Here is a 25,752-nt window from a genome sequence, read left to right on the forward strand (position 1 = left end):
GGGATAAAACCTGGGTTGGTTGAATGCAAGGCAATGGTCCTACCTGTTATATTATCACTCCAGTCCCCCGAAAAGTAGCCTTTTGAATATTTTAAAAAATAATTTTTATTTTGACCTATCTGTGGCATTATACAGGGGGAGAATTTGTTCCAAAGCAGTGGTTTCTTAGTCACAACTGTTCTTGGTCACCAGAGGATGACCCAGATTATATGTCTCCAAAACGTACAGCTGAGGGCAACCCAAATGCTCAGAAAGGAGGACTCAACTATTCGGTGGATTTAAGACCATTTGGATCACAAAAGCTAGACTGTCTAAATTAATACACACGCACACCATGGGCTGTTCCATTAATAATGCTTAGTGTAAGTAAAAACCAATTTTTTTAATTACTGTGAGAAAAATACTCAGAAAAATGCAGCTGCACTGATGACTTTGGCTTTGGATTCACTAACAGGATGCAGCAGGCTAATTGGGGCTTCGAAAACTGCCCGGCAATGGGGGTAGAGCCTGTCCTCTGGAGAACCCCAGAGCAGCTGTTATCAAATTATTTTCCCTCTCTTTTGTTAGACCTATTGGAAATTTTACAACTGGGAGCCAGTTCCCTTGCCAACCTTAAGAAGCACCTGGAAAAATAAAAACCACAATAAAACCAGCAGTTCCCCTCAATTGTAGGTCCCAAGACAATTAGAGGCTGGCAAAGTGTCTTATAATATGTAGATAAGTGGACATCCAAAGGTTTAGAAGCTTGCTGAGCAAAACGCTGCTTTGTGGGCCATTAATTTCTCAGTGCCCCTGTCCTTTTGAAGGCTCTTGGATGTATCTTCCCAAGACAAAAGTGTGGCTGCAAAAAGGATATTACGGGAATCTACACTCCTTAACAAGACTGTACAATGCTCCTTGGTCTTGCTCTCTGCCTCTTCCCCATGCATTTGGGAGCTTACACATGAGAAGAGACCTTGTCATGCAGATCTTCTTCTATATCAAGATTCCTCGCCATGGTACATGTCTCTCTCTTTCTTTATTTCTCTTTCTTTCCTCTCTTTTTCTTCTCTCTTGTTCAGAAGGCCTGACGAGTGATCTTCAGTCAACCAGACAACCACTGCAATGTGCTGGTTAGAGAATGTTGCTGGACTCCCAAGGTGCTACTGATACCCCGGCCACCCTAGCAATGTTCAGTGGCTTCCAGGGCTGCACTTGATGATGCTCAAGGAAATGTGATGGAAATTGGAACTAGGTCAGGTGCCACCATTGTACTATGATCTGACCCACCATAAGAATTTTTTCTTTTTCTTCCTAATGCACACTTATTTATCCCATACAAAGAGGTTTAAATCATTTTTTCCGACATTGAAAACTCCACAATAATATGGCATTATTTTGAGGGAATATATCTACATCTTTTCCAAGCATCCTTCCACAGTAAGATCTAGTTTCTGTTCATATTCCACACCCCATCTTCCAATACTTGTCTTGTATCCTTAAGCGAAGGTTAAGGCTAACATCATGTTCTAACAGAGGACTATATAGAAATGGAATGTCCTCCTTGCCACCCTGAAGTTCATTTCCACCAGAAAAACATACTCTCATATTTAAGTGGCCCACGGAAGTCATATGACCACATCTCATTCCAACCAAGAGTCATTCTAACATTTTTCTAGGAAAATGGCAGAATTACTCATCCTAGTCTTAATTCTTCCATCCACGTTCTTTGAAAGAAAACACCTAACTTGCTTAATATTTGAAAACCAATTTTTAGAACAGCTTTCAAATAAACTATAATTAGCTATAACATCAGAGATGCTATGCATGGATATTATCTTCAACTGTGACATTATGAGAAAATAAACATGAAAACAGCTCTTAGAGTGGGGTTCAGGGCCACAGAGAACACTCCACACCCTAGAAAGAGGGTCTACCCAGAGAAATTTCAAAATTCCTTTGGAGCACAGACAAACTGCTGTGTTCCTCAAACTCTTTTTTTGCTTTAGGAGGCATGTGTTTAGGTATTTAGCCTCCTTTCCAGTGTTGCATTGTGTGTGTGTGTGTGTGTGTGTGTGTGTGTGTGTGAGAGAGAGAGAGAGAGAGAGAGAGAGAGAGAGAGAGAGAAAGTGATATTGGCTGTAAGAATGGCAAATAATTATTTCCTTCTGCAAATATCTAAACCAAATGGAATTACAAGTAGCCCCAGCAAAAGCTTCCTACATTTTCATCACAATAAAGAGAGAAAGTATGCTATTGAATTTGGGGCCAGTCACAGTGGAACTTTGGGGTTGTTTAATTTAGGCAAAGATGGGTGCTATTGCTCACAACAAACACATAAGTATCTGTACTGCTGTTCAGAACCTATTGTCAGCTTTCCAACCAAACATGTGGCAGATTTCTAACCCTTTTCTACTGGATTTAGGAATGGCCATATGCTAGCTTTATCCAATACAAAGGGAGTAAAAAGAATTGGTGCCACCTGAAGGTGGGAGTTTATGAGATTCACCATGCTCTCTGCCTTTTTTCTCAGGATCCAGCAACATGGCTACTCTGAATGCTTATATCAGAGCCCTCTCTTAATTTTCAGTAATTATGGATAGGGTTAGCTTGTCACAGAGGTACACATTAACCTATTATCACTGACTTGAAGAGATCATCCTAATTCTTGAAAGGATGAGTTTTATATTTTGTGGGGATGTCTTCCTGATCTATTAGATATAGAACTAGGAAGCCACAGTTGTGCCTGACCTTGTGGAAATTATAGCTCTGCTTACCATGGAAATTTCAGGTGTGTGTGTGTGTGTGTGTGTGTGTGTGTGTGTGTGTGTGTATGTGTGTGTGTGTGTGTAGCTTTCCGATACAGGTTGGCTAGGATGACTGAGAAGAAGAGTTTGATGCTGAAGGTGTCTAAAGAAAGAGCAATAGCCAGGTAAAGACATGACTAGGGCCTCTCAGTGTAGAATCTGAGCTATACATAGCTGGGGTTTGAAAGTATCCATGGGCTTTTGTGCCATCCAGATGGCTCGGTGAATCACAGGAGAGGGCCGTTTCTCCAATATAGCTATGATCAGTGATGAATGATATCTGTGCAATATTTGAATCAGAGTCTGGCTCTCCTAATTAGTTTCATGGACTCTTGCCAGATGAGATTATCTCTCTTTCCTGAGAGCCTTTGGGAATTCCACAATTTGAATGAAGTGCTCATCAGCAATGTGAAATGCTTCATGATCTTTTGGTTATCTATCAGATGCCAAGTAGGCGAACTCTACTTAAAGCCTTTTCTTCTCTCTTGTGATATTTTTCCTGGGTTTCATGCCCCAGGGTTTGATCTTTGTGCTCTGTTTTCCTTTCCTTTATATGTAGCAATCACTCCTGCTTCCAAATCAAACAGATTTACTTCTTGCTTATTTTCTCAGCTGGTCTTCTGAAAGCCTAATCTTATCGGACCACCTATCTTTTTCTTTAACCTCCAATAGTCAAAATCACCAATCTCAGTTACTTTCATAGAACCCATTACTAGGGGTTAGGCTAGATTGTATCTACAAATCTACTTACTTGGGGAACATATTCCACCTCCTCTACTCTCTGTGGCTTTCAAAGACTTCAAATCAAAGACTTTAACTCATCTCAGTGAGAGACTGAACCATTACACATATGTAAGGAGAATTGGTGTCTACTTTTTCCAAAGAGGAGATTTGCCTGAGTTTGGGAACTAGAGAGGAAGTGGGGAGGGAACTGAAAGCTAGCTTATGGGATAGAAATGGGAAAGCCATGTTCTTAGTGAGCAGAACTTAGCAGGTCAGAGCTAAGCAGAACTTGAATGGAGTACTGTGTCCTCGTATCTATGGATACTCAGGAGTTGGGGGTGTGGATAACCTGTGTGAGGAGAAAGAAAGCCCCTGGCTTCTTAGTATTTCAAGTTAGTACTCCACAAAGCATCGCCCATTGCTCCTGGCCACTCTGCTACACAATTTTACACCAGCCTTTGCCTTTTCTCTCCAAAGCTCAGTTTGAAACCACAGATGGTGCCAGAACAATAGAAGACATTAGCACTCATAGAAAACTGCTCCTGTTGCTCGAAAATCAAAATCTGCTGTCATGCCAAGTGTTTTATTATTACACAAGCTTAGTGTCTGAATTCATCCTGAATCTTTACAAGCCCTGTTTCATTACGAAGTCATAGCATATTTTCCTAGGTAGTTCTCATACTACTTGCTGCTCTCACTTCACTATCAATACATTTGAGCAGAGATAGTATGGGGGAAGGAGTCAACTCAAGGTTACCTTGCCAACAAGCACCGACTGTAAGCTGCATGGCGATGTGGGATGGATGAATGGGCCAATCATTGGTCACCAGGTACGGTTCATATGTTGCTCCATCCATGTATAAGGTAACAACAGGAAACTCCACATTGATGACATAGTAATGCCACTCTTTGTCACAAATCTAATTAAAAAAAAAGAGAGAAGCAACATTTAAAAGTGAATATACAATGAGACTACAAACAGGCTTTCCCCCATCTACTTATGGAAAGGGAAGAGCAGTTTTGGATCAATAGTTTTTATTGCCAAGAACTTTATGAATGTAATAGATGATAAGTACTAAGCTAACAGAAATTCACACAAACATGATAGCCAAATCATAGAGCAGAAGAATTCCTGGGTATTCAATGAGCAGGTGAGCATTTGACAGTGTTGAATGATGAGAAGAGATCTTGCTTACGTAATAACCAACTGTGTAGGATGGTGAGATTTTTGTAGTCAATTGGGGATATATGCCAAAATTTGTACATATTTTTATTTTTTTTAATTTTATATTTTGGTGAAGAGCCATACTCTGCACTGTTCAGGGCTTTGTGCTCAAGGATCATTCCTGGTGATACATGGGGCAGGGGTGGTAGTGGTGGTGCTGTTACCGCTGCTATAAGCAGTGTTTGGGATTAAACCTCTGTCACTGTGTGCAAGGCTAGTGCACTGTACTATCACTTGACCATTCTTTTTCTTTCAGTTTTTTTTTTTTTAGGAAAGAATAAAAGTGCGATTGGAATGCTTTTCTGGGAATGGACTTTTCTGGGAACTTGGGAGTGGACTAAGTTATAAAAAGGAAGATGCTAGACTCCAGTGGAAATGAAGGTGAGCTAGAGAAGGAACAGATGGGATTAGAAAAAGGAAACTGGAAGAAAGGAGAATTGGGAAGGAGCAAGAGAAAAGACAATGCGTGCGGAAAGAGAAAAAAGGTTGGGACCTGGGAGAACAGAAACCTCAAGTCCTTTAACCCTTTAGCAGAAGTCTTTCTGAAAGAGCTATTATAAACTCATGCTCCTTTAAACTAAAGCAAATAAAGTCTGAGAGAAGTCTTATTTCCATACACCCTCTGTTTCACCTGGTGCTGGACTCCCTAGGAGATGGATGAAGAGGGGGTCTTACTCTAAGATTCCAAAGGAGTCTGACTCCAAGATAGGGGATCTTCGACTTAGTGCAAAACTCTCTTGTATGCATCACTTAAGTCTTCTTATACATACATATATATACATACATAACCAGTATATATAGCTAATGTACACAACTTGATGATTCAACACACATATGCATGGTGAAATGATTAGCACAAATCACACTGATCCACATATTACTCTCTCAAAGGGCAAGCCCCATGCATATGTAATAGTAAGTGCACCTGGACTCTACTATCTAGTGAATTCTTAATTCAGCACCATTCATGAGAATTCTCACTCCTCAAGTTAGATCTCTAGATACCTTCATTCCAACAGCCATCTATCTGTACCCAAGATGTCTGGTAGTGGGGAGGAGACCTTGAACTTGGCCTTGTTGGATGAGCAGAGACACTGGGAGCTGTGATGGAGCCACTGTCACTGACATCAAGTAGCTGAATTTACAGAGTAGGATCCCAAATCCAATATAAAACTGGAAAGTGAGATAGGAAACATCAAAGGTAACAAGACTGGAGGCTGGAGGGCCCCCTTCTCCTCAGTAACTCCCCTCTCATGGGGGTGCCTTGGAGTTTTATTAGACTCCCTGTTCTCCAACCCCCTCTCCCTCTAATCTCTACTCTTTGCCGAGTCAGCCTCCTAACTGCTTCTCTCATCTGTATCTTCTTGCTTCATCACTGCTACCATGCAGAACAGTGGAGACAGATGAGTTCTGCATGAAGGTGACCCCCAAGGTGAGGGCATCAAAGTCCCTCCGACATCCCACTCTAGATTAAATGTGCTGTTTCTCATGAATAGATAACACCAACAGGGATGCTAAATGATCTTTTTCCCTTTCATTCTGGAATAAGGATTTTGCCCTTAATGTTTTTTTTAATACAGTCCTGTCTCATGTCTCAGAAAATTGCTCCTTTTGATGTCCATTAGCCTGATAAAGTCTGATAAATATTTTAGGGGGCCTTGGAAGGTAAACAGGAGGGGTCCAGGTAGATATCTCTGAAGTCCTGTGACATAATGCTGGGTACAGCTCAGTGACAGCGACACTTGGTAGAGCTGTCATCCTAGTTTACACTCTGCTCCTGCCTCATGCATGACACCAACCTGGGCTGAACAGAGCTTTTACATAGGGCCTCTGAGTGGGGAGGGACAGGCTAATGGAGAAATGGGGCACAAAGTAAGACACAAAAGCAGAATCTCATGTTGATGGAGCAGAAGGAGTGAAGAGAGTACCTGACCTCACTCTCTGGTGCTGGGGTTCGAACTTAGGGCCTCACACTTACAAGGCAAATGCTCTGCCACGGACTTACATCCCTGGCTATGAAGAGTATTTAAATGTGTAGGAGCCCTCTTCCAGGAGGCCTACCCAGACCTTCAGGTCTGCAATCAAGAAAGAAACAAGTGACAATTACAGAACCTGAGCAGGCTACCTCCTGAGAATGTTCCTGAGGCATAAGGAAATTTCTGGCCCTGTTCGTTGAGGGGCTTACTCTACCCCAAACCCTGCTGAGTGTCGACAAAGCTAGTGGCTTAAAACTCCACATCTGCCCATGCTGAGTGGAAAGTCATTTAGTAGCTCCTTCTCTCTCACATGCAGCATTTTTATAGGGCACAGGAAAAGAACCCATGAAAGAAAGGAATCAAAAACAATTTTATATCTCCACCAGAGTGGTACCAACCTCTCTCATCCTGAGATACCCTCCCTGGGTGTTCTTTCAGCTTTCTGAAGTGTGTTCCAGAAACAGCAGCTCCCCACCCTAACTTCCCATGTACCTCATAAGGAGAGATCCTGTACATTGAGTTCCATTTCTTTTTTAAATTTTTAAAGAATTTTCATGCATTAGCATAACCAAGGCTCCCAGCAGCCTGGAAGTATGTGCCTATAATGACTTTCCCAGCCTGTTGGAAAATAGAACTTCTCTATTTATAGCATTCTTATAAGCACCCTGGGAAACAACAGTTGGGAAAGGTCAGTGTGGATAACTCTGTAAGCACGATTGTAAAGTTCGTTGGTTTCACTTAACATCGGCATTAAAATGCCGCTGTGCTGCTGTGGCTGCCGACTTGGTTCTGAGATTTGCAGAACAGAGCTGTCCCATACTATACATCACTGTGCCCTTCTTACCAGCTGTACATCAAGTATCAAAAAGTAAAAATGCGGCCACAATGAATTTTTGATATCTACACCTTTGTCTGCATTTCTGAATATATCCTCGCAACATTCTTGGAATCACTGGGCCATATATTAGAAGCACTTCTATGGTCCTTGTTGACACAAATTGTCATTTTGTACTCAGCAAAAGGCCATACCTATTTCTACTCCTGCTTACAGACGTGTGTGAGTTCTTACCGCATGGAAAATGAAAATAAAATGAACCTTCAGTAACAATATTGCAAATCACAGTCTCTAAAAGAAAAATAAGGCAGAGAGAGAAGGAAAAAAATAAGTTCAACACAGAGGAAGACAGAAGTGAGGGTAGAGATGAGGGTGGGAGGGAAACTGGGGATCTTGGTGGTGAGAAATGTGCACTGGTAAAGGGTAGTGTACTGAAAGCCATGAAAAACTTTATAACAGTGTATCTCATGGTGATTCAATTAAAGAATTTAGTTATAAAAATGTACCATCATAATAATGTGGAAAATAACACATTTGGTTTCATTTTAATAGGCAAGAAACATGATTTCCAAAGTGGGATTCCTGGGGGAGAATGGCAACTGGAGCTAAGATTTGGGTCGGAAAGATGAGAGTTTCTTCTCACTAGCTTCTAATTATGGATCTAAACAGGTTTTCAGCTTGGACTTTACTTTTAACCACCGATTTCTTGCACCAAGTCATCCACAAAGGCAGTGCCTAATTAGGATTTTATAAATGTGACTCTGATCAGGAAAAGCCCCCAATTAACCCTCTGCTATAACTTCAGGGACAAACTGTAATTGAAAAATGATCAAGCCAGGGATTCAGCAGAGTAAATGTGTCAAGGTACAGCTCAAATACTCCAGAAGGAAATTGGGCAAAGTGACCTTTCCTGGGGGGCCAGGAGAGGAAAGATCTTTGTTCCCAACTGAATTACTGCTTAGTGCTCCCCATGCTGTGAGCCAGCACCATGCCATCTCTGAGATGGCACCCAAGGTTTCTGTTGGATCCAACAGGTAGCACCACTACTATTTGGTGAGTAAAGCTTTATTTGGAGACCCGAGATGGGCCAACATAGACTTAAGATAGTAGGGAGCAAGGGTGATGCCAAAGAAGCTCAGAGTTAGCTGGTGTCACTGGGTGGGATAAAAGAAAAATCAGGCTGCCTCTGGGTGGGCCCAGATCACATCAAAAGTTGAAGCTAGTGGATCAGGTAGTTTTACAGCTGAGCAATGTCAGATACACCTGTTAGGGATGCAAGTAGATTGCATTGTTTGAGAATTGACCAGAGAGCAGGTGGTCACTTGGTATCTGCTCTTCCCTCAGAGTTCTCAATCTAGGGGCCAGAGATGTGTTAAAATGATTGCCTTGATGTCACTGACCCTAGTTCAGTCTCTGGCATTTAGCCATACCAGGAGTGATCCTTGAATATAGAACCAGGAGTAAGACCACTGTGGCCTCAAAATGACTAGATATAAAACAAAACAACACTCCAAACATTTTTTCAAAAGGGTTTCAATCTAGTCAGAGGAGAGATGTAGGTTTCAGAAGACTCAAATGAAATGGTGAAAATATTATAGATCAATGCACAGTGAGTTCTAAGCATAGGGAGATGACTTCTTGATGGTTGAGGTGACAATTGGGGTGATGTGGAAGGGCTTTGAGATTTTCTAAGAGTAGATGACAAGGAAACCATCCCAGGCAAACAGAGAAAGAACACGTTAGTGTTCCCTTCTCTCCTCTCTGTTGCCAAAGAAGGAATGAGTGTTGGGGCATAGGGAGAGTTGCCATGTATTGTATGTCCCCTGCATATACAAGCTGAAGGCATTTTTCACTGGTAAATAAAAACAAGCTCTGGTCTCCAAGGAACTTCAAAATCAACTAAGGAATTGGCAGAAAGGCCTGTAACCCTGGTTGCGCTGCCTGCTTAACTCTTCAGAGAGTGGGAAAGCTTACTGCTCAGGAGGAGGAAGAACCATATCAATGAGCCTTGGAGGGTGAGAAGGAGGAAGGCAAGACTAGGGCAAAGGGGCTGCTGGAACCGAATGTAAGAACACAGATTGTATGTTCTCTGCTGGTAATGGCATTCTAGGGTTTGGGGTCAGGAGGAGGAGGAGAAAGAAGAAAAGGAGGAGGAAGTTAGCTGCAATCACAACAATAACCAACTTTGCAACATGCTTCTCACTTTTGAAGACTTACCAGATTCCTTCTAAATTCACCATCACTGCAAAGTTCTGAAAAGTTCACTGAAAAATGTGGGGGAAGTGACCTGGTTTCTATTTTCCAGGAACTACAACAAGTGTCCAGTGCAATACCCTAACCCCCCCACCTCTGCCCCATCACACGGTATACACACATACACATACAGAACATCTTCTACTTTATGCAAACTAGTAGTCTAGCTCCACTGCCAAGGTAGGACACTGTCCACACTTTTCTCCTCAGTAGTGTTGGTCACATGGTTATCCAGTGGCTCCACTTGATGTTTAACAGACACTTTTGGCTCACTATGTCCAGCATTAAGCTCAAGGTGCCCACACTCAGCTCTCAGAGTCCATTTCCTAGGTCTTCTGCAAAGGGTCCTTCTTTGATCTGTCTCACAAGCCCAAATATTGCTGCCTGAACCTCCCAATCCATCTCTCAGCTAAGCTACTGCCATGTTTGGCTGGCCACCCTTCTCTCTCTCTCTCCCTACAGTGACAGCCTATACTGATGTAGGGAGCCTGAATGGGGGATTTGAGATCCTGAGTGTGTACTCTGTCAGCATCTGGCTTCCCAGTGGGAATGGGTTTGGAGGTGTCACACCTGCTTAAGAAATTCCTAGGAGGGCCCGGAGAGATAGCACAGCAGCGTTTGCCTTGCAAGCAGCTGACCCAGGACCAAAGGTGGTTGGTTCGAAACCCGGTGTCCCATATGGTCCCCCGTGCCTGCCAGGAGCTATTTCTGAGCAGACAGCCAGGAGTAACCCCTGAGCATCACCGGGTGTGGCCCAAAACCCCAAAATTAATAAAAAATAATAAATAAATAAAAGAAATTCCTAGGAATCTGTGAGCTAGATATCATTTCCTAATCCTGGGATCCTTCATCTGTAAGGTGAGGATGATAATAGCATTGGAATCAAAGGTTTAGTGTGTGATTTGAGTTAAAATAAAGCCTTTACAATGCTTAGCATCTATTTTCAGCCTGAACAGACATAGGGACTTCATTCCTTTTCCCAATTCTTTGTGATACTGTATTAAAAAATAAATAGAAAAGAAAAAGTAGAACAACTACAATTGAAGAATATAGTGAAGACAGCTGGAAAGAAGATCCTTGGGCTTAAGACCAAATAGGATGTTGGGAGGTAGCTCCATGGAAGAGCACAGGCATGGCATGCCTGAACTCCCAGCTTTTGACCCTGGCACCAGAGAACCAAACCAAAAATGTCTGAGTGACTGCCATCACAAACAAAAAACTGCAGTTAGGAGTAAACCCAAGGCAGCAAAGGGGCTGCAACCTACTTTCCCAGCAGTTCTTCCAACATAGAAGCAAAGGACAATTGGAACCCCTAAGTGTTCCCTACTCTTGGGACAGGTTGGTATATGGGTCTGAAGGAAACTGCTGGCTGCAGAGAGCTATGTGATGCCAGGTGCTGGAACAGACTGAATACTCACCTCATGTTATATGCAGAGCTGCCCTCTCTGGCTAAGAAGTCAGCCCCAAGTCTGCTCTGGGCACAATCTTTGGATCTGATGGTTGACAGGTCACACAATGAGGTTAATGATGAGCAAGAAACTAACTGAAGGGGCTGAGCTAAGAGCACTTGGCTCAGTTGACTGTGCTGCAGATGACAAGACCCTGGTTCCATGCCTGGCTTTCTGAGCATGGCTGCATGTGGCACAATTGTCTCCCTGAGAGTAGCCACAGTCCTGGTGGTTCCTGGCATCACAGAGTATAAGCAGCATCTTTAGGCCCAGATATTACCAGGAATAAACCATGTGCCCCTGATGGCTTTAGGAATCTATACAAAGATTCTCAAAACTACTCCATTAAAATGTATGATGATGAACAGGAAATTTTCTGCTAGAGATGAGTTCAGGAAAAAACTGATAAGGAAGTTATCTATTGCATGTGAGAAAAGAACATAAGGAAATGCTCCTATTTACATTCTAGGACCTACAGAAAACTAGGCCATTGAAAATGGAATAGAGGAAAGAGGGTAGGGAAAAACAATCAAAAAATTCCAGAAACAAGCAACATAAGTGAAAAATCAATCAGGAGGGACTAGAAAGATAAGAATTAAGGTGCTTGCCTTGCATGCAACCATCTCTGTTTGATCCCTGGCACAGCATATGCACCACCAAACATCTCCATGAGTCACCCCTAAACACAGAGCCAGGAGCACGCCCTGGATATTGCTGAGTATGGCCCAATACCTTTGACCCTCAAATAAATAAAAATATATCAAGAAAATTGGAAATAGAATTACTGAGTTGGAAAGATAGGATTGTAGCAATCTGAGCTATTGGATATTACAATTCAGATATATGAATTTTGTGGACAGGGAATGGTTAAATAGTCATGTGGGACTGAAGTAAATCTGGTGACAGGTGGGCTACAGTTTTTTCTCTGCAGATCTAAGCAGGACCCCATAGGGTTCATGCGAGGGTGACATATAGAGAAAAAGATGCTGCCTGGAAAGATGGAGTCTTGTGCATCCAAGAGCACTGCCAGTGCATGAATAAAGATTAGGAAGGTTTGGGTTGGGAAGATGGCAGCTTAACATCATCCAGTGCCTGTCCCAGAACCCTTCCAATACATTCCCACTAGGTGCTGCCAAGCAGCATGCACCATGAATGATAGAATCTGGGCTAGAGAAGTCTCATTTGTGCCACTAAGCAGGCACAGTTACCTAAGCAGTAGTTCTGAGTGTGGGGCTGGATGAGCAATATCAGCCACTGCTACTGTCTATCTGTATCCCCAGCAAACCCCCATGAGAAAGTCACACCCCAAGGTGGAGCCTGAGGGAACTGCTTCTGCAGAGGAGAATTTAAGGGCCCCAGAGAAGAACAACGCAGAGGTTCCCAGAGTATCTCTGCTCCTTTTTGAGTCAATCCACCGATCTCAGCTGGATCAAGTCAGGATGCTGGTTAGTGCCCCCTCACTTGGGACCTGCACACATATCCTGTTGGGCTTACTGTGTCTGGGCACTGCTTGCTTTGTTATTAGTAGAGGCCAGTGGTTCTCTCCAGTGACCTCGAGGGAAAGGGCTTGTGTACCTTTCTGGGGACTAGGGGGCCTGACCCAGCCCCTGCTCTCAACCTCATCCATGAGCTAAATCTTTTCCTCCTGGCAGACCTGATCCTCTCTTCACTGTCAGCTGCCTCTTTCCAGCCATCATCATCACAGCTCAAATCTGGGAAACCTTAGGTGAGACCAACCAGGATGCCCATGGCATCACTCCCAACTCCTTTCTCCTCTTTTCTTTCTTCTATTTCCTCTCTCCCCTCTCCTCTACCTCTTTTATGCCCCCTTCCCCATGTAAATATCTCCCTCTTTCCTCTTCTCTGTCTCACACCCCATCTCTCATTCTAATTCTCCTCTCTCCCCTTTCTTTTCTTCCCTTTCTTCTTTGTTCCCCATCTCTTCTTTCTCTTCTTCCATTCTGTTTTCTCCTTCCCTTAACCCTTTTTACAGTCCCATGGTATATGTCTGCATGCCCTCTCTATCATTCTTTCTCATACACACATATCTGCCTAGACTTGAGAAGCTGCTGCTGAAGGAATTTTGATCAACCAGACACTGGTCCCCTTGTACTCCAGGCCTTCCTTTTTCCTGTTCTCTTCAGAACCATGGACAGCAGCACAGTAGCCACACTGGAAACATTAAATCCTGGAGGCTGTCATAGGTCACACTGCTGAGCCCTAGATGTTCCAGTTACTTCTACAAAATCATTTGGGCTTTTTCTCCACCTCTCCTCAATCCAGTCCCTATACCCAATTTGTCTCCATTGAAGCAGAGCTGTTTTCAACCCACCCTCCACAGCTACAAAGTACTGGGTGTAGTGACACACTGCCCAGTCACTGTCCTGTCATATCTTTTGGGGGTCCTACATAGACACTCCCCCCAGACAGCCTATTGAGGTCTGGGCACTGTCTGCATCTCAGCCTGGCCTCCTTCTGCTCACTGATCCTCATTATACCTTGCAATGACTGCAGCAATTTTCTCTCAGGTTTTTTCTGTGCTTCTGTTCTGAAGACTGACTAGCTCTTCTACAAGAACACGAACCCCATGTTGCCTATAAAACTCCTGCCAATGCCCAGTCAAAGAATAGGCTTTTATCACTTCCCTTGGCCAAGTGATTTGGGTTCTGCATTCAAGCTCTATATACTTACAATGGATCCTGCAAATCTATTATTGTTACTTCAGTGTCATGATGATGTGTGTTTCTCATTGCTACTCAGCTCCTGAAGCAGGTGCTGGGTTGGTTTATCACTGTCTCCAGAATCAAATAGTTGAAGAATAAATGAAGGCTAGGTATATGTAAGGCACTGAGTAAGTATGTGAATGTATGTGATCCCTAATACTACATCTGAGCATCACCAGGGATGATCCCTAAGCATGGAACCAGAAATAAGATCTGGGTTGGGTGTTGCCCCAAGTGTGTGTGTGTGTGTGTGTGTGTGTGTGTGTGTGTGTTGGGGAGGCTACCACCTGTTGACCTTGCATGCTTTCTTCAAATTAAGACATTTAGAAACATCTAAAGTATTGGGGAAGATGCAAAAATATTAGAGTCCTGGGCACTATTAATAGCACAATAAGGTTCAAGTCTGGAGGCTCCTCCAAAGTCTAAGACACGAGCCAGAGAGAGCATCCTAGTATGTAAAAGGACCTCAATTCAGCCTTCCCCCAAACCACTGATATAACATGACTTCTAACTCATCTGAATACTATGTGGTTAGGCTCCAGAATCTAAAACTAAAGCTATTTCATGATCCATCCATTCATCTCCCTTCTGAGGACCAAAATTGGTATCTCACAGGCTTCCTGCACTGATGACAACATAAATGCCACTAGCAAAGAAACAGACAAGGGGAAGTGAGGAGAAAAGTGTGTGTGTATGTATGGAGAAAGCACTGAAATCATTCATAAGGAATCCATAAGGAGGTGGACTCAGCACTATAGTGGGCAGGCAGACCAAAAGCCTGGGGAAAGGCTAATCTTTGCCTTGTCCCAGCTCCACTGCTGCCAACAAACACTCAGGCCAACCCAGAACCTACTTTCTCATTAGCCTTCCTTTGTTCTGCCCAGTCTTCAGGGGGTAGGATGGGGTGGTAGGGCCATTCATGAAATGGCCACAGATGAAGTGATGCTTCTCCAGCCTAACTCAGATGCTGTACTGACTTCCACAAGGGACTCTGGAGACTTTGGGACTCTGGAGCTAAGTGTCTGGGTTTTAATCTGATTCTAACCCTTCTTGACTATGTGGTCTCAGGCCACATGCAGTCCTCTGTGCTTCTATGTAAAAGGAGAACCACTTCATGGGGATTACCCTCAGTTTGTATGCTACTTCTAGTGGGAGATTTCTGTCCTTCATACATTCATCAGGATATGCCCACCTCAATCTACCCCAGCTATATCTTATCCCAAGGACTGTCTTGTCCCTGTACACCTGCTCCCAGACCTTCCCCACTCCCATATTCTGTGGGTCATTTCCATTTTCCAGTAGTCACACTAAAAATGACACAAGCAGCATTGCCTTGAATAATATCCTCAATTAAGTCAATTTAGCTATTTATCATCTCCACATGAGATCAATATTCTAATCTGAGACACTAGGCATGCTAGTTTCTCTCATCAAGTCTTTAATTCACTGTATCTGTTCCCCTAAATGCACACAACCATGCAGACCAGTCTCATCCTAGGGCTGGATGGTAGCTTGTGGCTGTGACCCTCCTGTGCCTGAGTGCCATGAGAACCATGAGCATACTGGTCTCTCCACGTATGTGGCAGATTCCCCATAAATGCTGATTAAATAAAGGAAAGAAAACAACACTGAGAAGTCTGTTCTTGCCCTTGACCAAGCCCACAATATTCTCTCCTCTTTCATTGTACAGTCATTCAGCAATAATTTGGAGGACAAGTCCCGGATACAAATATCCAAGGATCTTTCCAAAGAAAATAGAAGGAGCTGCTTATGGACCTGGAGATGTAGGAAGAGCCATAGGTAGAGATGAAAGAAAAGAGGTAGGCTAGTTAAGGCTGGTTTGAGTTAAGGGTAACAGGCCAATTTTTTAGGGAGCCTTTGACCTTGACTTAAGGCAGAGAAGGAAAGAGGTGTCTCCCACTGGTTTTCTTACAGTTTCCTAGGTATGGACTGGCAAACAAAAAGCAGCAGGATGAATTAAAGAGAAAATACTTTGGTGCACACACAGTTGTGGGCAGCAGCAGAAAAGTTGAGGGCCAGTCTATCAGAGCCCTAGATCAGTCTGCCTGCACTCAGAAAAGACAGATGTATGTACTGGGATAAAATGACATGTTTATGGCTGAACATTGATTCTAAGATTCTTGCTTCCTATCTTCAGGCCCGAGTCTTCAATGCTATCTCTTGATAAAGATGAGAATGCATTAAAGCTCTTTGAAGAGGACCTAGGGATATGAAACAAATAGGTTATTGAAATGCAGTTAACTACTCAGTAATATATTTGAAGAAAATTAATTTTTTATCCTGCCAGTGCACTGAAGCCACCCATAATAAATGTGCACTGACTCCTCTTCACAGGTTTAAGATAAAAAAAAATCAGAATTTCAGTGGATATCTTTAGAGAAACATAATTATAATTTAGTTGACATATCTCATATCTTGGTGCTGGTGAGCAAACCTCCCCTGAATAATTCAAATAATAAATTCTGCCCCCTTTGGAAAACTGAGTTGATCCTGAGTGGAATTGGTTTAAGTACTTCCCTCTCCAAAGACACTTATACGGCAGCCAGAGAGCATAGCATGCTCCTGTACTTCAAATCTCTCCTGGACTTCTCAGGTACTGGTTCTATGAGCCAGTCACTTCCAGTCCATGGGACTTATTGCTATCAGCCTTATATCTGCCTGGGTGGTGTCTGGCAGCTCCCTGGCTGGATAGCAATAGAGAAAAGCATTCATGTCAGAGGTAGCTCCTGAGTCTCCAGCACAAACCCTCTTCTCAGATTTCTCACACTCATTGTGATGTCAGGATGTCATCAGGCCACATAGCACACCACATTGCTCATCTGAACTGCACAGGGGTCCCCTAGTCCCCCTGCAGAGGCACTGGTTGTCAAGGCTTATTTGCACATCACAAGATTTACACTCCAGAGAAGGCTAGCAAAAGAGCAGGCAGCCTTGTTGATTGGTACAGCAGAGAAATTGGGCTATTTCTTTGAACAAGTTCAGTCTAGTAATCTTGGGAGAACTTGTTGCAATCTTTAGGGACAGTTCTCAGTTTTATATCCATTAGAAGATCCATGATCTGAAAATTAGGCTTCTATGGTTACTTGTCAAGTGGAATTTCACATCTGGGGTTTGGTCTACTATAAAGTTTGGGGAAGAATTTAAAATCTAATACTACCTCTACTTTTCTAAACCACCTTTCTGTCTATCCACAGCTCCCCAACCCCACCAAAACAAATACAAAACTGATGTATACCGTCTGTCCATTGCTCTGAAAGAAAGTGAAATAGTATGAACTGTTCCATGTCTCAATTAATTCTAAGCACACTTTTCCAGGTTAACCCTTAGCATATGTTTCAAGGTTAATACTCAGCATGATCTTCTGAGTTAATGTTCAGCATACACTTCCGGGTTAACACTCAGCATGCATTTCCCAACTGCAGATTGGGTGCAAAGCCAAATGTGCTGATATAGAACTTCCGTTTTATTATAGCTGTCATTAGACAATGACATAAAACCAGTGGCACTTTGACAAGAATGACAAGAACATCTCTTTCTTCTGGCTTTCATTCAAGGAACTAGTCTTCAAACTGGATCAAGGGGGCTCTATCTAATAGTTCCATATTGGTTAATGCTAGCTAGATTGTCGAGTCTGCTTTGAGTGTCACAGAGAATTTCTCAACCTGTGGAACCCAACCTTCCAACAGTAGTGTCAGAAATGTTGTGCATCTAGTATTAGAGTTAGAGTCAATTAAAAGCATGCATAAAAAAATATACAGCATGCAGGATTGTTCTCCAGAGAGGAAATGAGGGCTCATCTTTTAAGGGGAGACTAGTGCTGGGCGATGAAGGCAATACCAAGGAGTGGTGAGCTCTTCTGGTTCCTCAGGGATGCTAGGTGGCTTCCTGGTCTTTCCCAAGGACTATTTTGGGGAGCCTGCATAAACAAGCCCTACCCCAGTACCCCACAAATCATGTCTGAGGGGGAACATTCTCCTTAGAAATCAGCTAATAGGGCCGAATTATGAAAAGTTCTATTTTTATTGCCTCAAACTCTTAGATAAACTTCTATTTGTTGCTTTCAGGAACTTTTTAAAATATAAATCTTTATTTAAGCACCATAATTACAAGTATGTTTGTAGTTGGGTTTTTCAGTTATAAACAAAATACCCCTTTAACCAGTGCAATATTAAGTAATTACATGTTTCCACAAATCCTGAGGAAAAGGCACAATGAAGTCACTTTAGAGGCAAAAGAATGGAACCACAACTACACAAGCATCATTGGCAGAGACTGTTGGGGAGAGATGAAGGGAAGGATTTTGAGGAGGGGAGCAGCCCTAGATTATTAACTGTGATTCCCCAGAACCGTAAGGGTAATTATCAGTGAAGAAAAGGAGCAGAGGAGTCTGAGAAGGAGGATAGATGAGGGTGTGGTATGGTCCAGACTTGATAAGTGAGAGAAGGACCAAGAGCATCTGGGTCTCTGGGGAGACTGGATCATGAAATGAGACTAATTTCATACTTTGACCCCCCCCCACAAACTGTAGGATAACAAGGGAGTATTGTGTAGAGCTTCTAAGTGGAATCTAGAACAATCCCTACCCACCACTGATTCTCCAAATATAGCCACTTCCTCACAACTTTGGAACTAGACCCATTCATAATCTTTTTTAAACTAAACTCCATTACTACACCCCATCTTTCCTTCTGCTCTCTCCATATTCCTACTCCTCACCTTGTTTGTCTACCAAGATAAGCCCCCTCATACCACAGTCTACCTCACCCTCCAAAACCCCCATATCCAACTTCGATGCAAGGATAGAAGACATTTGAAGCCCCATCAGATTAGAAGCTTTCTCCCTGCTTCAACCCATAACCATATTAAATCAACAAAGAACACAGCTCTAACACAGGCTAACACAGGCTCCACAACATGATCACACAGGGTCCCATCCCAGGTATATCCTTGGCTTGGGTTCCTCTCTTGAGAAGTGTAGAGGGAGCTGGCCTCAGCCAGAAATGCTTCTCCTACAGACACTGCAGTCTGAGAGGTGCAGCCAGTTGCATCTTGTGATGCTGTGGTCTGTGAGTGCTGCTCCCATCCTGTCTATCCCATCCCATCCCATCCCATCCAGGATATGCCTATCCTTGGCATGCATCTCTTTACCTAGATCTTCCAATCACTGCTGCAGTAAAATCTATTATCCCCTCACTTTAAAGAGAAATGGAGGTGCCAAGCAGCTCAATACTATGCCCAAGGTCAAGGTCACACAGTGCATCTGGCTGAAAGGGAAGCCTTGCTCCTGGCAGCCTGAGCTTCTGTCAGCAGCTGCAGCTTTGACTGTGGGGCCAATGCTGACAAGCTCTCTAGGGGAGATGCAAGCACCTGTGCCTCTGAGGAGCTTAGCTCCAAACCACTATGAGGGCGCTATTACTCAAGAAAGGAAAAATGGGACCAGAGTATTAGTGTAGTAGGTAAAGCACTTGCCTTGCATATGGGTTTGACACTCCAGGAGTATGAATGGTCCCCAAGAGTGATCCCTGAGTGCAGAGCCAGAAGTAAGTCCTGCTCTCTACTAGATGTGTTTTCTTCCCCCAAACAAACAAAGCAAACAAAATCAGCATTCTCATGTTGGACCAGATATCATAGAGTTAGCTGATAAGGACACAGCAGGCCGGAGACTAGCAAGTATCTACAGGGAAGGAGAAAAGACTTGGAAGGGAGAATTCTATTTCACCTGAAAACATTTAGCCAGGGGTATTTGCATTAGAGCACTGGCTGTGGGAGACTGCAACTGCTGAAGGCATGGGGGCAATAAAGTTCCCTCTGTAAACACCTGTGTTCAGAGTGGGCCTTCATCCCTCTGACTCAGAAGGAAGCATAGAAATTCCAAGCAGGACAACTATTCAGAAGCTCACACAAGAGAACAAAGCAAGAGGCAGGAAGGGGACTCATGGGGTTAGGGGTACTGGATATGTGAAGTGAGGCTCCCAGCAGCTGACCTCATTATTTTATTTAAATCCACTTCCTGCCTCATCAGGTGTAGGATTAATGTATACTGATAAGAGACCTTTAAAAACCATTGTTTATGGCAGCGGTACTAATAATTTTCTAAGTACTCCACAGTCTAATCCCACTCTCTCCTCAGTAGCTTGGGGGCAGTGTCCTTGTGAAGACTGACTTTGACACTAGTCAAAGGAAGGGCTGCTGATGGACCAGACATTCATGGAGGGGGACAGAGCCCAGGCACCCTGACTTGTAGAATTGCTTCTTCAGCCTTTTCTCCCATTAGCTCAACGACTGAACTACTGACTCAACTACTGAACCCAAATGGGCAGCAATAGCAAACACAAGTGAGGGAGAGAGCAGATGCCTACTTGTATCCCAGAATTCCCTGGGTTCTTCGTCTAACACAGTCTAGATTGTAGATATACTGCCAGAAATCCCTGTTGTGATAATGCTTGATGAGATCTTAGCAGGATACTCCCTGTGTATAGAGTGATTATCCTAGTCTTCTGCAGGGTGGGCTCTGATTTTTTTTTTAATTTTTGTTTGTTTTGAGACTATCTTTTTGTGCTCAGAGCTTACTTTTGGTTCCATGCTTATGGATCACTCTTGATGAACTCAGGGAACCACATGGGGTGCCGTGGATCAAACCTGGGTAGGCAAGACAAACACCCTACCTGCTAACTATCATTCCAGAACTCATGGGCTCTGGATTTTTGAACAGCTCCTCATTTCAGTGGTGACTACATATATACATGCACAGCTTGCTTCCTTTCCTCTGATCCCAGATTTTTGCTGGGTTCTTAATTACTAGCAAGGCTGGTTTGGTAATGACTTCTGATGTTTACTGAGCAGAAATGCCTGTGTATCATACTGACAGGGTGAACCAGAAGCCATTTGTATACAGAATCCCTGGAAATCACAAGAGTTTTCTGAATAAATAATAATAATAATAATAATAATAATATTATCATAACTTTTTTGGTGGGGGCTTGCTTGGGCCACATCTAGTAGTGTGGCTTACTCTTACTTCTAGTTCTCAGGGATCACTCCTGAAAGGTCTCAGGACACCATATATAGTGGTGGGGTTTGAAACCAGGATGAGCCATTGGCAAGGCAAATGCCTTAACCTCTTTAATGTTTTTCTAGATTAATGTCTCTAAATTCTTGAGCTCTCACATCCACTTGATATTCTAATCTTGCACCTCATGCAATTCCCTGATCTTTCTGCCCTGCCCTAGCTATGAATTTTTATAGGGATATTAGGTACTCTCACCCCATGCCTGATCATGGGCACTTCTATGCATTTGGGTTTGGTAGGCCATACCTTTCAGGCACGGAGGTATAAAGGAGGGCTTATAACTCTGGGGATTATACCAAGAGAAGTTCTGCCAGTGACCTACCCTGCATTGAGATAGGCCTCCTCATTTCTCCCTCCACATGTACCCCATCACCCTAGGCCACAGCAGCATCCCTCAGCCTGAAAAAAGAAAGAAAACAAGGATCTGAGCTGAAGGCATCCCCCAGGAGCACTACTGACCATTTAATTACAAGGTCCAATCAAACTAATTACATTGTAGGGACCCAGTGGACACTAGGTGATTAAGGTTTGCAAAAGCAGCTGGTTTCTGGGCTCTGGTGGCAGAATCAGTAAATGGAGCAGTGAGTCCTGTCACAAAGAGCAAGGGATTCAAGAGAAAGCAAATTACCTTGTAGGAGCAAACTTCCAAGGTGTTCAGTAGGACCCATGCCTTTTTATGCTTGGAGAGGGAGGTCCAAGGAAGAGGAGGTCTCCTCCCCCCAAAAAAACCCTCATCAGCATAGTAACAAGACTGCATGACTGAGACAGAGCTATGTCCTGTGCAGATCAGACCACGGCACTCGCCAGCGACATGAAGGGCAGATGGTAATGACAACAGAGCTACCACCACCAACAGCTGCACTATTAACACCACCACTAAAGACAAGCCATGCTATCATACCAATGGCCACATGACCACTGTCACCATTTACAACAGTCACACCATCTACACCAGCAATCGTGCACTACCACCATATCTTACAACAGCTATACTGCCACAAAAAAACCACACTATCACCACCAACCGCTGTATTATCACCATCACGGTTAACAATAGCCACACCATCACCAACACCTACAACAGCCACAATTACCATCACCATCTCCAATAGCTACACTACTACCACCAACATCACTAAAACAGCAACAGAAATAACAATTGCTGATTGGTTAGATTGGGCCCCCCCCTCATGTGCTTCATCTCAACCCACCTGGTGCTCAGGGATGGGGATTCAGGGATTCACACCCTTGCATTTCTCCAATGGCAAATGCAACCAGGCTGAGGGAAGCTTGCAGAAAAGGAACTGGAGCCACCAAGTGTGAGGATTTGTGTATGGATCTCAAAGTGTTTTTGAAGGTGCTCTAGGGAATGTTGAAGGGCATCTTGGTTGTTCCCAGAGTCTGGCTATTGTAAATAGTGCTGCAATGAAAATAGGTGTGAGGAAGGCATTTTTGTATCGAGTTTTGGAGTACCTAGGGTATATCCCTAGAAGTGATAAAATGGGATAAAATGGGAGCTCAATTTGCAGTTTTTTGAGGAATCTCCATATTGTTTTCCATAAGGGCTGGACTAGATGGCATTCCCACCAGCAGTGAATGAGAGTATCTTTCTCCCCACATCCCTGCCAGCACTGATTGTTCATATTCTTTTTTATTCTTTTTGTTTTATTTTTGGGTCACACCCAGCAGTGCTCAGGGGTTACTCCTGGCTCTATGCTCAAAAATCGCTCCTGGCAGGCTCAGGGGACTATATGGGATGCTGGGATTTGAATCACCGACTTTCTGCATGAAAAGCAAACGCCTTACCTCCATGCTATCTCTCCAGCCCCTGTTCATATTCTTTGTGATGTGTGACAGTCTCTGGTGTGAGATGGTACCTCATTGTTGTTTCGATTTGCATCTCCCTGATGATTAGTGATGTGGAGCATTTTTTCATGTGCCTTTTGACCATTTGCATTTCTTCTTTGAGAAATTGTTCATTTCTTCTGCCCATTTTTTGATGGTGTTAGGTTTTTGTTCTTGTTCAGTTCTGTCAATATCTTGTATATCATAGTTATTAGTCCCTTATCTGATAGATATTGGGTGAATAGCTTCTCTCTTCTGTGGGTGGCTTTTGTATCTTAGGCATTATTTCCCTTGAGGTGCAGAAGCATCTCAGCTTAATATAATCCCATTTGTGTATATGTGCTTCAACTTGTTTGGAGAGTGCTGTTTCTTCCTTGAAGATACCTTTAGTTTCAACGCCCTGCAGTATTTTACCTACATGTTGTTCTATATACGTTATGGTTTCAGGTCTGATATCAAGGTCTTTAATCCATTTACATTTGACCCTTGTGCAGGGTGTTAGATGGAGATTTGAAGTCATTTTTTGGAAGTGGCTGATGACTTGTGCCAAGACCACTTGTTGAAGAGGCGTTCTTTGCTCCATTTTACATTTATTGCACCTTTATCAAAGATGAATTGATTGTATATCTGGGGAACATTCTATGAATACTCTAGTCTATTTCACTGATATGAGGGTCTTTCTTTATTCCAATACCATTCTGTTTTAATGACTATAGCTTTGTAATACAGTTTATAGTTGGGGAAAGTGATGCCTCCCAAATTTCTTTTCCCAAGAATTGCTCTTGCTATTCATGGGTGTTTATTGTTCCAGATGAATTTCAGCACTGTTTGATCCACTTCTTTGAAGAATGTCATGGGTATATTTAGAGGGATTGCATTAAATCTGTACAATGCCTTGGAGAGTATTGCTATTTTAATGATGTTAATCCTGCCAATCCATGAGCAGGGTATGTGTTTCCATTTCCACATGTCCTCTCTTATTTCTTGAAGCAGGGTTTTGTAGTTTTCTTTGTATAAGTACTTCACATCTTTTGTCAAGTTGACTCCAAGATATTTAGTTTGTGGGGCACTAATGTGAATGGGATTGTTTAAGATCCATTTCTCTCTATCATTATTGGTGTATAAGAAGGCCATTGATTTTGTGTGTTAATTTTGTAGCCTGCACTTCGCTATATGAATATATTGTTTCTAGAAGCTTTTCGTAGAGTCTTTAGGATTTTCTAAATATAGTATCATGTCATCTGCAAACAGTGAAATCTTGATTTCTTCCTTTCCTATCTGGATGCCCTTGATATATTTTTCTTGCCTAATTGCTGTGACAAGTACTTCCAGTAATATGCTGAATAGGAATGATGAGAGAGAGCAGCCTTGTCTTGTACCAGATTTTAGAGGAATGGCTTTTAGCTTATCTACATTGAGGATAATATTTGCCATTGGCTTGTGGTAGATGGCCTTGACTACTTTGAGAAAAGTTTTTTCCATTCCTATCTTGATGAGGGATTTTATCAAGAATGGGTATTAGACCTATCAAATGCTTTCCCTGCATCTATTGATACAATCATATGGTTTTTCTTTTTCCTTTATAGTTGATATGGTGTATTATGTTGATTGATTTACAGATGTTAAACCATCCTTTCATTTCTGAAATGAATCCTACTTGGTCGCGGGTGTGACCTTCTTGATGAGGCATTGGATCCTATTTGCCAGAATTTGCTGAGGATCTTTGCATCTGTGTTCATCAAGGATATTGGTCTGTGATTATCTTTTTTTTGAAGCATCTCTATCTGGTTTTCGTATCAAGGTGATGTTATCTTCATAGAAACTATTTGGGAGTATTCCTGATTTTTCAATTTCATGAAATAGCCCGAAGATGATTGGTATAATTTCCTCTTGAAAGGTTTGAAAGAATTCATTAGTGAATCCATCCGGGCCTTGGCTTTTGTTTTGGGGGAGACTCTTGATGGCCATTTTAAGTTCCTCTTAGTGATGGGTCTGTTTAGATATGCTAGATCATCCTGGTTTAACCATGGAAGATTATAAGAGTCCAAGAGTTTATCCATTTCTTCCAGGTTTTCATGTTTCATGGCATAGTTTCTCAAAGTACCCTCTGATTATCCTTTGAATCTCTGCAGTATCTGGTGGTGATCCCCCCCTTTTCATTCCAAATATGGTTTATTAGATTTCTCTTTCTATTTCTTTGTGAGTTTTGCTAGTGGTTTATCAATCTTGTTTATTTTTTCAAAGAACTTTTGCTTTCATTGGTCTTTCTGATGGTTCTTTGGATTTCCACTTTATTGATTTCTGTGCTAAGCTTTGTTATTTCCTTCTGCCTACCTGTTTTTGGTTCCTTTTGTTGATAATTTTCTAATTTTAAAAGCTGTGCCATTAAGCTTTTTTATTTAGGCCCCTTCTTCCTTTCTCATGTGTTCTTGAAAGGCTATAAATTTTCCTTAGTACTGCTTTTGTTGTATCCTAAAATTCTGACAATTTGTGCCTTCATTGTCATTTGTTTCCAGGAATGTTTTGATTTCCATTTTGATTTCATCTCTGACCCACTGGATGTTCAGTAGTGAGTGTTTAGTTTCCAATTGTTATATTTTTTCTTCTGAATTTCTTTATATTCACTTTTAGTTTCAGTACCTTATGAATAGTAAAGGTAGTTTGTACAATTTCTATTTTCTTGACATATAGAGATATGTTTTCTGGGCCAGCATATGGTCTGTCCTGGAAATGAGCCATGTGCATTGGAGAAGAATTTGTATCCAGTTTTCTGGGGATGGAGTGCCCTGTACATATCTATTAGTCCACTTTCTTGCATTTCTCATTTCAAAGTTAATATATTCTTATT

The 25,752-nt window shown here is 42.5% G+C and overlaps 1 protein-coding gene across 1 annotated transcript in view; it reads right to left on the bottom strand.

Annotated features, from left to right (window-relative positions):
• The window catches only part of CLSTN2 (calsyntenin 2), a 126,267-nt gene that overhangs the window by 25,568 nt on the left and 74,947 nt on the right, over positions 1-25,752 (bottom strand). Inside the window, exon 7 of the mRNA XM_049775833.1 lies at positions 4,267-4,429. Coding sequence (XP_049631790.1) covers positions 4,267-4,429 — 163 coding nt within the window. The remainder of the gene's footprint in view (positions 1-4,266; positions 4,430-25,752) is intronic.

The sequence above is a fragment of the Suncus etruscus genome, chromosome 6 (assembly GCF_024139225.1).
Source record: "Suncus etruscus isolate mSunEtr1 chromosome 6, mSunEtr1.pri.cur, whole genome shotgun sequence".
NCBI lineage: Eukaryota > Metazoa > Chordata > Mammalia > Eulipotyphla > Soricidae > Suncus > Suncus etruscus.